The sequence below is a fragment of the Pseudophryne corroboree genome, chromosome 4 (assembly GCF_028390025.1).
Source record: "Pseudophryne corroboree isolate aPseCor3 chromosome 4, aPseCor3.hap2, whole genome shotgun sequence".
Lineage (NCBI taxonomy): Eukaryota > Metazoa > Chordata > Amphibia > Anura > Myobatrachidae > Pseudophryne > Pseudophryne corroboree.
In genome coordinates, this window is record NC_086447.1 from 681,046,892 (window position 1) to 681,060,575 (window position 13,684).

Sequence of the window (13,684 nt, forward strand, 5' to 3'; positions counted from 1 at the left end):
TTAAAACAGAACAGGGAAGATGAAATTGTCCATAGCAACCAGTCAAGTTCTCCTATCATTTTCTAGAATGCACTTGCTCAGTGCTACCTCAAAGCTTATTGGTTGCTATGGGCAATTTCTACACTTGTCCACTTCTCCACTCTTGATACATCTCCCCCAGTGAGAGAAACAATGTTACCTCTTGAATTATTAATGTTTTGCATTTATGTTAGAGGCTTTTTTATTGTTTTACTAACACAAAAGAAGGCTAGAAAGGCGGAAGGTTCCTCTAACACTATACAGCACACTCTAGTTATTCCTAAAGTATGGAGTTGAGAATCCCATTGAGGAAATGCATACCTCCCAACATGACCCTCTCCAGGAGGGACACAATGCTCTGCTCCTGGACTTTTCTCTTCATTTATAACTGCCGGCACCTGTGCTGAACAGGTTAATGGACAAGAAAGGTGTTTCAGCACAGGTGAGGGCAATCATAGATTAACAGGGAAGTCCAGGAGCAGAGCATTCTGTCCCTCCTGGAGAGGATCATGTTGGGAGGTATGGAAATGGGAATAAATGTGCAATAACAGTAAGAGGCTATACATTTTCACTGAGATCTTCATGTTAACCTAATGTAGGTCAATGTAGTTAATTCATACTGCATGTAGAGCACTGTGGAGAATAAACCAGACGTGCCTGTGAGTACAGTATATAGCATGTTGCACTAACAAACTGTACTGTACCTTCCTCATTCACCCACCATGTCCAATCATCTCCAGCTTGTTTATAATGTTCTTTTGTTCAGTCCTGAGTAAACAGCTTCAACTAGAAAGCAACTGGCTTGATCCAGTAGAAGCAGTTGTACATCTATAAAGTTTAAATGTCATGACCTGGCTGGTCGCCACAGCTTCTTAATTAATGCCACAGCTGTTGCGTGTAAATCATTCAGTAGCAGCCATCAGCCAATACTACAGTATGTCTTGACCAGGTAAGGACCTTTAGTACAATCCAAGCAGGGTGTCACTATAACAGTTTCTGTTTCTCTCCATAGAATTGATGAAACCTGGAGACTTTGGCAGAAATTCCTGGATGACTTCTCACGGTTTGAAGATTGGCTTAACATTTCCGAACGTACAGCTGCCTTCCCAAGTTCAGCCGGTGTGCTCTACACAGTGGCTAAAGAAGAGCTGAAAAAATTTGAGGTCACTTTAAAAAATATTTTGAGTTTGATATTACAGTATATCGACTTTGTGCTGGACTGAGTGGTTTGCAAACTCTGGGGGTCATTCCAAGTTGTTCGCTCGCAAGCGGATTTTAGCAGATTTGCTCATGCTAAGCCGCCGCCTACTGGGAGTGAATCTTAGCATCTTAAAATTGCGAACGATGTATGCGCAATATTGCGATCACACACCTCTTAGCAGTTTCTGAGTAGCTCCAGACTTACTCGGCATCTGCGATCATTTCAGTGCTTGTCGTTCCTGGTTTGACGTCACAAACACACCCAGCGTTCGCCCAGACACTCCCCCGTTTCTCCGGCCACTCCTGCGTTTTTTCCGGAAACGGTAGCGTTTTTTCCCACACGCCCATAAAACGGCCTGTTTCCGCCCAGTAACACCCATTTCCTGTCAATCACATTACGATCGCCAGAACGAAGAAAAAGCCGTGAGTAAAAATCCTAACTGCATAGCAAATTTACTTGGCGCAGTCGCAGTGCGGACATTGCGCATGCGCATTAAGCGGAAAATCGCTGCGATGCGAAGATTTTTACAGAGCGAACAACTTGGAATGACCCCCTCTGTACTGAAATCTGTACTCAATCTAGCAAATGAAAAGTAATGTAACACTCAAGTAATATTTAACACTCTCCAAAATATAGGGCCTAATGCAGATCTGATTGCTGCTGTGCGTTTTCGCACAGCGGGCATTGGGCAATCAGATCCGAACTGCGCATCTGTATGCACCGCACTGCGCCGGCATGGTGCACGGCTGCAGCGGGCATCGGCGCCCTGCGGCGGGATTGTGCGAGAAATCCATTTGCGCGGGCAATCGCAAGGAGATTGACAGGTAGAGGCCGTTTGTGGGTGGCAACTAACCGTTTTCTGGGAGAGTCAGGAAAAATGCAGGCGGGATCAATCGTTTTCAGGGAGGGTGTCTGACGTCAAATCCGGCTCTGATCAACCTGATGTGATCGCAGCGGCTGAGTACGTCCTAGGTTGCACAGAAGCTGCACAAAATCAGTTTGTGCAGCTCTGCTACACATGCAAACGCATACCTGCACAGCGAAAACACACTCCCCCTCTAGGCGGCGACTATCTGACCGCAGGGCTGCAAAAATCTCTGCCCAGCTATCAGATCTGAATTGCGCCCATAGGCATTATGGTTACCTGCAAAAGAGGAAGCACATGCTACCTTTATTCAGGGCCGGATCTAGGGGGGGGGGGGGGCGCGGCCGCCCCCCCCCCTTACACAGTCATAGCCACGCCCACTTTTGAGCAGAAGAGAGCTCTCCTGGGAGAGCCTTAGGCAGAACGATGTGCTGCAGCTTATACCACAGCAGCACAGGAGAGCAAGGGTTACAGAGCATTTGGCCCTCACTTGCCGGTGTGTGGCTACTAGGGCTAATAAATACAATTACCCCATAGCACAGTCACATGTACATAGAACAATCACCAAGCTCTATCTCAGTCTCACTCAAAAAGTTCAGTCAGAATTGAGAGAGGAGGAGTTAGGACTGCAGATGGGAGGAGTTGGGACTGTAGAGGGAGGAGTCAAGATTAAACAGTAAACTGTCCCCCCCTAAAGAAAAGTCTAGATCCGTCCCTGCCTTTAGTGTGGCATCAAGTTACATGAGGTCTTTGAAAATCATTTGCTAACAGATTATAAAATAATTTCTAGAAACAACACAAGAATATACAGTGCTGAAATAAATGCTGCACAGTAAGAATGCCTTCAAATATAGAAGACTTAATCATTTTTTTTTAATTAATTAACAAAATGCAAAGTGAATAAACAGAAGAGAAATCTAATCTAAATCAAATCAATATTTGGTATGACCACCCTTTACCTTCAAAACAGTATCAGTTCTTCTAGGTACACTGCACACCGTTTTTGAAGGAACTCGGCAGGGAGCTTGTTCCAAACATCTTAGAGAAATAACCACAGATCTTGTGTGTATGTAGACATGTTCAAATCCTTCTGTCTATTCATATAATCCCATACAGACTGGATGATGTTGAGATTAGGGCTCTGTGGGGGCCGTATCATCACTTCGAGGACTCCTTGTTCTTCTTTAAGCTGAAGATAGTTCTTAATGACCTTGGTTGTATGTTTGTGCAGTTGCAGAATACATTTGGAGCCAATCAGACACCGCTGCAGGCAACAGTGAAGCATGTGGAGTTTGCTTGCAAGTTTGGGGCTGCATTTAAGCAAATGGAGTTGGGGATTTGGAGATTTTGTCAGGATTAATGGTATCCCCAATGATGAGAAATACAGACAGGTACTTACCCATCATGCAATACCATCAGGGAGGTGTCTGATTGGTTCCAAATGTATTCTGCAGCAGAGCAATGACCCCAAACAGAAGGATTTGAGCAAGCCTACTTCCACAGAAGATCTGTGGTAAATTCTCCAAGATGTTTGGAACAACCTCCCTGCATGGTTCCTTAGAAAACTGTTTGCAAGTGTACCTAGAAGAATTGATGCTGTTTTGAAGGCAAAGCACATTGGAATAGGCTGCGCTATATAATAATATTAATAATAATAATAATAATAATAAATATATATATATATATATATATATATGTATATATATATCTCTCTCTCTAAAGGCCCACATATATTTTGACAGTGTTCCTGCTATTAATGTGAGGCAACAATGGATAGAGTTGTAGTACTAATCATATTGCTTAAGCCCCCTATCATTATGCTAGACACAGCAGGGACGGTGCTAGACTTTCTTTTAACCGCTGTAAAGAATCAGATTGACATCCCCTTCCTTCCCCACACCAACTTCTTCCTTTGGGTCTAAAAGGGGTGCATTATCACTGTCATTGCCCGCCCCATAGTTTTTCTCATTGTGTCCCATTATGTCCACCATAGTTCCCTCATTGTCCCCTCCTTGTCACTCTCATTGCCCCCCATAGTTCTCTCTCACTGCGTCCGCCATAGCGCTCTCATTGTCACCTCCTTATTGCTGTCTTTGCCTCCCCTTAGTTCTCTCTCATAGCCTCCACCATAGATCTCTTTGTCCCCTCCTTATCACTGTCATTGTCCCTCTATAGTCCTATCTCATAGCCTCCACCATAGATCTCTCATTGTCCCCTCCTTATCACTGTCATTGTCCCTCTATAGTCCTATCTCATAGCCTCCACCATAGATCTCTCATTGTCCCCTCCTTATCACTGTCATTGTCCCCCATTAGTTTTCTCTCATAGCCTCCACCATAGATCTCTCATTGTCCACTTTCATACCATCCTCATTGCCCCCCCATCACACACACACACACACACACACACACACACACACACACACACACACACACACACACACAGTTCTCTCTCTTTGCCCCCTCCATAGCGCTGTCATTGGCCACTCCATATTGCTCCCATTGTCCTCTTCATATTGCTGTCATTGATCCCTTCATATCGCTCTCACTGTAACCTTCATGGCCCTTTTGTTACCCCTTCCGTAGCGCTCTCAATACCCCTCCATAGCTCTCCCATTACCTGCTCATCGCTCTCTCATTTTCCCCTCAAAATCTCTACATGGCTCTCGCATGCCCTTCCATAACTTTCACTGCCCCTCAGCTCTCTGTCTCATTATTGTCCTCTTACCTTATTACTCAGTGTGGGTCAGTCTCCTACTGCTCTGTTGCTCAGACAGGAAGTGTTTCCCTTTCATTCCCAATCAAATATTTATTTCCTGTAACAGCAGAGTGATGCTAAATTCAAAAGGACTGCTGAAATGACAGCTTACTGTAACTATGGTTCATGGCTCACACTCAGACCTGACTGTACATCAGTGACCCAGTAACCTTGGCATCTTACTCCATACACTGTGGTATTCCTATTACACTGTGCATCCAAATAGTCTTGCCTTTATCCACAAATATTAGACCAGTTTCCCATATGCAGGATAATAAATGGATTAGTTATCCTTAAAAAAATGTCAAATACAGTAAGTTCCCAAATTCCTTAAATTATAGGAATCCCATGGCACATTATAGGTCATATATTCAAAAGGTTAGGCCTGTCACGTAGCAGGACACACACAATTAATTTTCTTGTCAATGGTATTGTATCACCTAAGGGGAAATGTATCAACCCCTCAAGAGGGATAAAGTGAAGTTGCCATACAGATGTGTCAACTTAATTCTAGCCTCCCTTGCCGTGCTGTAACTCTGTAGCGATGATCTCCTTTTGTGTGACTTATTCCATTAAAATGAGTCTTACATATTCACCAAATGATGCAAATAAGACGCACAAGCAGGTTATGCTGATTAAAATGATATGCGGCATGCCTATATTCCGTGTGTGACCGCAGCTGTATCTGCATATGAAATGCTACACACAGTATAGCAGATACAGCCTCAGATGCACCCAGAATATAGGCATGCCGCATATCATGTTAATCAGCACTGCGTGTATGTCCTATTTACATGGCAATGTGAATAAGATGCATTTTTGGCATAAATAGATACCCAACGCTAGCAGAGTTGCACGGGACCTGTCAGCTCTTTCACACCAGGCATTTCCTGCTGTGTAATGTATTGAAGCAAGATGTATGAGGACATAGTAACCATTCAACTTCTGTCATTTATAGGCTGTGCTATACAACTTCTCCACTTTACTGTATCGCTCTTAATACATAATAGGTTTAATACAATACATCTCCCCTTTATAGTTAATTTCAAATTTTTTCAAGACAAATAATGACACAACAGCTTAATCCACCATCAACTGATCTTTATTATTCCCTCATCTATAGAACTACATGTTCATATCTTAAATCTGACCAAAGGTTTTTTTTTTTTTTTTTAAGTGAACATTACTATATTAAGTGAACATTACTATATTAAGTGAACATTACTATATTTCAAAGGCTGTACAGTAAATTACTGATCAAAATAATAGCCAAAAAATAACTGGAATGTTAACACTTAATAATACTGTCTTTATGATCGCATCATATCAGGTACTGTAGTCATGCTTATCTTGCTTCTTTCATCCACCCAGTAGCAAACCCCAGGGGCAAAAACAGGATTTGCAAGGGGGATTCCTTGATAGGGTGGTGCTGGGTACTGAATATCATATTGGCCCCTCCTCATACACCCACAAATAGCAGCATAACACCACTATAGGGCAGAGCTCCAATCACTGACTGGCATGGTTCTGTGTACTCAGAACCCCCCCTGTGTGTGCCACAGAATACACTCCTATATAAATGCTGGTTTTACTGTAGCTACCAAATGGAGCATAACGTGTGTGCTTTTTCTGGTGCATGTCCATGACATCAGCCAGTCTCAGACCTACAGTATATAGCATCTCATTAGGAAAATGTTCTAAAGATGAGTAATGTGTGGTCACAGTCAGTGACTCTGAACCCTTTCAAGACACCGAGTGCTATGAACAATAACTCTCTCCTTATGCATTGTTATATAATTATTTCACTCTCTGATTTTGCTCCTGCACTGTCGGTCTGATCTTTTTTTATTTTGCTTGTTTACCCTATTGGAATTTTCCATATATGGCACTATATTATAAAAAACATATTAATAATAATAATAAATTATTATTATTATTATTATTATTATTATTATGTCAGGGAAATACAGAACAATAATTTTTACCTTCATGGTTCAAATTGAAACAATTCAATTCCGGGTTTTTATTTTCATCTGAAATAGAAGAGTTTATCTAGACTTGCTCAAAGCAGTCTACTGTATGTCCCAGCTGTTTCTTGAAAGTTTTGGGTTACGGACAGGCGTGACTGTAACAAGGCAGCTGCCTGAGACATTTTTTTTTATGGGGGAGGGGTTGCTATTGGAATATATTATACTGTAGTTTATATATTTTTAAATGTCCTTGCTGCCTTAGGGGTGTATAAACTGTCAATTGTCTGAGGGGTGTCCCATGCATACACCATATGATTAATACATTCATAAAAAAAAAACATCAATGCAAATAAAGACTCGGAGACATAAATTTGGCAGTATAAAAACTTGTTATCTATTTATTAATAACATACCAAGACTAATTAAATATGCTTAGTTAAACTAAAGTATGGTGGCAGAGAAAGGACGGCTATACTCAGCCCACTCGAACAATGTGCCAAACACAAACAACCTGCAAATCCATCTAATGTCGCCAAGGGTGTAGAGTAGAAAACCAAAAAATCTTAACGGCTACCAACAACAGGTATCCATTCAACCCTCTAACATGACTACCCACCCAGCAGGTGACACTGCCCTCGTCAGGGTGGTTCAGCGACCAAACAAGTCACCAAGGACCCTATTCAGTAAGGATTGTAAATTCTACTAAACAGCAGAATTTACAATCATTTTGCTTGCATGCTAGGGGCCACTCATCGCAAGGCAAGGCCGCCCAGCATGCTAACCACTGCCCCCTTGCGACCATGCAGTAATTGCGATCGCGCTGCAATTAGTGCGTGGTCGCAGAAAGCAGGGAAGCCTCCTGCCGGCACAGCCTGGCTGCGACGACAGGAGTGCCGCCATTGCGATTTGCGATCCAACCTGAATGAGGTCCCAAAAACCATAACATTAATTAACTTAACCAAATTTGCACCCGAATCGGCAACCTGCCATTCCTTACCGCCTAAAAATAGATAATGACAAACCACCACTACGACAACTATTGGGGAGGGCGGGTGGGAAGACAGGAACAAATAGGCTTTGTTATAGCCCACAAAGCCTCATACCACCTAACTACACACCTCTAAACACAATTGGTCAAAACAATCACATGGTGCATCACAGGACAGCCCCTAGACTTGAAGTTTAACCCACGCAGCTCTCATGCAGTCGCTCTGTCTTATTGCTTGAATATTGGGTTTTTCCAGGTAGGAAAGCACAGCAACCATAAGAGCACAGGGGCAAATTTATTAAGCTCGGTGAAGTGATAAAGTAGAAGGTGATAAAGGACCAGCCAAACAGATCCTGACTTCCAAGTTACAGGCTGGGTTTGAAAAATGACAGTTAGGAGCTGACTGGCTGGTCCTTCATCACCTTCCAATTTATCACTTCACCGAGCTTAATAAATCTGCCCCACAGTCTCCCATAGTAACAGGTTAAAGGGGGAATGGGCCTCTCCTGTAACCTGAGTGCTATGGAAGTGTCACATGCAGCATAATTACTCTTGTGTGAGAGGGGAATGTGTTCCCACTTGACATTAATTGTCATTCACCATACTAGTGATCGAGCATTTATGAACACAGCATTTTTAGCTTGAAAAGTTAAGCAGTGACATGCGACACAACCTATAGTCTAATGCAGTGGTTCATAAACTGTGTGCCATGGCACCCTGGGGTGCCTTGGGACACTTGCAGGGGTGTTTTGAATTCGTGGTCCAGTACTGATTCAAATTATTTATTGTAAATGTAATCGATAAAACCAATGCTGGTGGCTGCCAATTATAAAGTATGTGAACAAACAGAAGCAAATCTTGGCCTTTACCATATAACTGAACCTAAGGATGACATATAAGCATAATTAACTTTTTGTAATATTTTTTTCAATATGTCTCAATAAGAAACTTTTGTCCTAGGGGTGCCGTGAATTTTTTTTATATACTCTAGGACGCAGTGATTTAAAAAAAGTTTGAGAACCACTGGTCTAATGATTTGCTCTGTCTGGGGTATATAGGTCTATCAATGAGTCAGCTGATCACTTATGTTTTTGTTGTTGTTGTTGTTGTGTCCATCAGACTAATGCATATGTTTACAGTAGCTTGTGTAAGCCCTACACATGGTGCCTTCTCAGGCAGCTGAGTCTGTCTTAAATTTAAATTATTTTTTTCCTGATATTATTCAGACTGTGTTTTTGCATAGGCTACCCAACCAGTCACTGTGTGGCACAGATTAACATTCATCCTTGTCACTGTAAAACAATGCAAGGGCACATTTGAGTTTGTTAAATGTCAATCAGTAACTGTGATGTGAGTCATTTGAAAACGTAATAGTTATATCACAGCTGTCTGACACTTTCCCAGCTGTTTCTGTCCAAGCACCTGTCCTTTTTCATACTTCCCTATACTGTACTGCAGTAACAGCTGATATCATGAAAACAAGTTATGTTTTATTTTACATTTGCGGTATTTGTTAGTGCTGATACATTATATTCTATGGGTGAGTCACTATAGCAGGATCTTATTTTAGACCATGAGTCTTCAACCTGCGGCCCTCCAGCTGCTTTGGAATTCAAGCTGGATGTGGAGAGGAGATATCTCATTGATCTAGTCAGTGCTAAGACATTATCTCGTAAGAGATCTTGAAGATTGTACAACTGGGATAATATGCTTGTGTAAAGCCACACACAGCCTGATCAGATTGTTTCATATTTCTCAAAGAACTGAAATTTACAAGAAATCTAATTATAATATTGTCAGTCATTTTCAGAGATTTATTCTTTGCATAATTTAATTGCAGCAAAACTTCCCAAAATGTTATCCATAAATTGAGCTAACACCAGTGCTGAAAGTAGGGTGGCACGGGGTTGTACGGAGTACCATTAAGAAATTTGCTGGTGGTACGCAGTACCATCAGCCCTCCACTGGGGCATAATATAAAAGGGGCATTTTTGTGTGTGGGACATAAAATGGTGTCAGTGACATAAGTGTGTGTGGCATAATATGTAATAGGCATTACAGTGTGTGGTATAATATGTAAGGCATTACAGTGTGTGGCATAATATGTAATTGGCATTATTTTGTGTGGCGTAATGTGTAATGGGCATTACGGTGTGTGGCACAATGTGGCCATGCCCCTATTGTCATGTAGAAACTCACCTAGTTTTGTGTGACCACACCCCCTCATTACATGTGACCACGCCCATTTTAACTATCAGTACCACTAAGAAAAAATGTCTACTTGCACCACTGGCTAACACTGCAGACAAATGAGGACAAACACTGAGGACAACTGTTTACTGCAATTATTCAATTTAAGGTCTACAAATATAAAATGTCTCCATTTTCTTAACTGCATTCATTACTCATTCCAATAATGCAGGACTTTGTATACATCTGGGGTTGAAGGGTAGACCCATATAACGTGACGGTCCCACCAACAGCCATTGTAAATGTACAAACATACTGTATATGTTTTTAGGCTTTCCAAAGACAAGTTCATGAGAGTCTAACTCAGCTGGAGCTTATAAATAAGCAGTATCGGCGCCTGGCTCGGGAAAACCGCACTGACTCAGCATGTAAGCTAAAGCAGATGGTCCATGAAGGAAACCAGCGGTGGGACAACTTGCAGAAGAGAGTAACATCCATTCTCAGGAGATTGAAGGTTAGTATTATCTAATTTGCTTCCACCACTGATCAAACACCCCATCACCGAGCAGACACTAGAGTCATTGACTAATGCAGAGGTTCCCAAACATGGTCCTCAAGGCACCCCAATGGTCCAGGTTTTAAATGTATCCATGTGCAAAAAACGAAATACCAAGGTAATTCGCCCGGCGCTGTCAAGAGGAAATGCTAAACCTTTAAGCTGCTGTATGAAGGGATAGTTAGTCCCTGATGAAACAATAGGGATAGGGGTATGTAAACAGCGCTAGAAAACTGGATATGGAAAAATAATAATAATCACAATTTATTATAAAAATTGTTGCAACAAGTAAACCATTCAATTCAAATATATGTATAGATATAAAAAATAAATATAAAATAATTTTTATAAAGCTGTGGATACAGCGAAACGCGTTGGTCTGGAGGAGCCGTGCACCACTGAATCATCAATTACACCTGGAACAAGCCTAGAAGTCCATCAGCAATTGGGAAATTTGCAGATGTCCACAAAGGCACCAGAGATCCAGCTTTAAATAGGACTACATCTGGTTTGGAACCAAGCATTAAAGGTTCGCCTAATTCTTTGGACTTTCAACTGCTAGCATTGCAAAGTGCACCCAGGACTGTGGCATAATTCCAAGGATCTTCATCAGTGCATCATGTCCGGCTTCCTCGTGTGGTAATACACCAAACAAACTTGCTGTGCTTTCCCTGCTTGACACGTTTTTATCAAAATTATTTTATATTTATTTTTTATATCTATACATATATATGAATTGAATGGTTTACTTGTTGCAACAATTTTTATAATAAATTGTGATTATTATTATTTTTCCATATCCAGTTTTCTAGCGCTGTTTACATACCCCTATCCCTATTGTTTAAATGTATCCATGCTAGGCCACAGGTGACTTAATTAGCACCTCAGTCAATTTGATTTAACCATCTGTGCTGAGCCATGGATATACCTAAATCCTGGACTGTTGGTGTGCCTTGCGGACCACGTTTGGGAACCTCTGGACTAATGGGAAATCTCTGGTCAAGATTCAGGTTAGCACTATTACTGGCAGTTCAGTAATCACTAATGTTCTGTAATTAGCAAAATTCGTCCTTTAACTTGATTTTCTTCAACATGATTCCAATGTAAGTCATGTACTTTGTATATTATACCTTGGTACTTTTTATGTTCTACCTCAAGTTTAATTTTCTAGTCTTAAGTAACTATATATAGTAGTAGAACAGCTACTAGAAATGATGATCCCCACCCACTTTCCAACCAAACCCCATTTTAGTGAAATCTGGACTATTGGGCAGTATGACATAACATAAAACATTACTGTCATGGTCCGTCGGATCGGGTTCCGGGAGTCCCAGTACTTACCCGTCCGGACGCTTTGGCGCGGTCCCACTGGAGGGGTTGCTGGTGGTGGTCACAGCTTGCAGGCAGGTCTGGGAGACCAGGGGGCAGAGGCAGCAGGGAGTGTGTGTGCAGCTTTCAGCTGCAGAGTTGCAGCATGGGCGCCACCATCTTGGAAGGGTCAGCTGACCAAATTCACCCAGTGACCAGCAAGGCTAGCAAATCCAATGAGAAACAGCCTGTAGGTATAAATCTGAGGCTTTCTGGGTAAGAGATCACCAGTGCAACGTCTCTCACACAACCTTTTGTGTGCTAGTAAATCTGTGCTCCACAGCAGTGCTATTGTAGCATCCAGTTCCTGGAATTATTTCTGTTTCTGAAATTCCTGGTCACCTCGACACACTTGCTGATCCTGATCGTTTGCTCTCGGGCAATTGGGTTCTGCTGAACCATCTGCTTCCACAGTCTTTCAAACCACAGCACCAGCAGCACCTTCATAGGAGACCTATGAAAATGACCTTAATTCAACCTGTCCGGCTAATCCTGTTGAAGGATGCCGACACCGAGCCTCAAGCCGCAAGTCCGGATTCCCAAAACCCAAGTACTCTGACAATTACAGCATATTATGCACATACAGCATGTTATGGCTATAGCATTCATACGATTTTGTTTATTCAAAGTTTTTCCACCACTAGTGACTTTTATATATTGTCTTATGCATGGACCTTGGTGTCTTGCAATGTTAGATAATATGTTAGCTTTCCTTTCTGGGTTCCATCTCTGTTTGCTAACCATTTGTGTAATTCATCAGATAGAGGTTTATTAATATATGATACATGAACAGAGAAGAAAAAAGAGACTCTTTTCTGGGCACACTCTTTACTTTTTAAATAATAATATAAATGTTACATAGATAAGATAAAAATAAATCTAAGTATAAAATATAACTTTTATTAACATCTTGGAATAAAAAGATATATAATCGTCAAAAATTAGGTAACAATCCAATGAATGATGGAATTAGTACAAAATTGTATCAATCCTCAATAACACAAACTTATGATGTAAGAATAAATAAATAAATGTTCAATTAATAACAAATCAGTGCTGAATTTAGTGTAATCGGTCCCGATTGTATCAATATAATAAGAATGCCAAAAATTGATGAAACAGATGTAGAGCCTCCAGATAATACTTGGGCTGTCGGAACAGACTAACCCTGTATATGTCCACAATCAAAAGGTACTTAAGTCCTAGTTCCCACACTATTTAAAAAGGGGGACAGAGCAGATAGAAAAAGTAACAGTGTGAATCTGCTGTCAGTGTCTCTGAGCATACGCAGAGTCTAAAACTGACAGCAGATTCACACTGTTACTTTTTCTATCTGCTCTGTCCCCCTTTTTAAATAGTGTGGGAACTAGTACTTAAGTACCTTTTGATTGTGGACATATACAGGGTTAGTCTGTTCCGACAGCCCAAGTATTATCTGGAGGCTCTACATCTGTTTCATCAATTTTTGGCATTCTTATTATATTGATACAATCGGGACCGATTACACTAAATTCAGCACTGATTTGTTATTAATTGAACATTTATTTATTTATTCTTACATCATAAGTTTGTGTTATTGAGGATTGATACAATTTTGTACTAATTCCATCATTCATTGGATTGTTACCTAATTTTTGACGATTATATATCTTTTTATTCCAAGATGTTAATAAAAGTTATATTTTATACTTAGATTTATTCTTATCTTATCTATGTAACATTTATATTATTATTTAAAAAGTAAAGAGTGCGCCCAGAAAAGAGTCTCTTT

The 13,684-nt window shown here is 41.0% G+C and overlaps 1 protein-coding gene and 1 long non-coding RNA gene across 17 annotated transcripts in view; one reads left to right on the top strand and one right to left on the bottom strand.

Moving 5' to 3' along the window:
• The window catches only part of SYNE1 (spectrin repeat containing nuclear envelope protein 1), a 965,679-nt gene that overhangs the window by 894,994 nt on the left and 57,001 nt on the right, over window positions 1–13,684 (top strand). For all 16 annotated transcript variants that reach the window (XM_063917854.1, XM_063917860.1, XM_063917859.1 and 13 more), the window contains 2 exons: window positions 1,031–1,181; window positions 10,321–10,503. In XM_063917854.1, coding sequence (XP_063773924.1) covers window positions 1,031–1,181; window positions 10,321–10,503 — 334 coding nt within the window. The remainder of the gene's footprint in view (window positions 1–1,030; window positions 1,182–10,320; window positions 10,504–13,684) is intronic.
• The window catches only part of LOC134910152 (uncharacterized), an 83,157-nt gene that overhangs the window by 52,258 nt on the left and 17,215 nt on the right, over window positions 1–13,684 (bottom strand). The gene's annotated exons all lie outside the window — the stretch shown is intronic.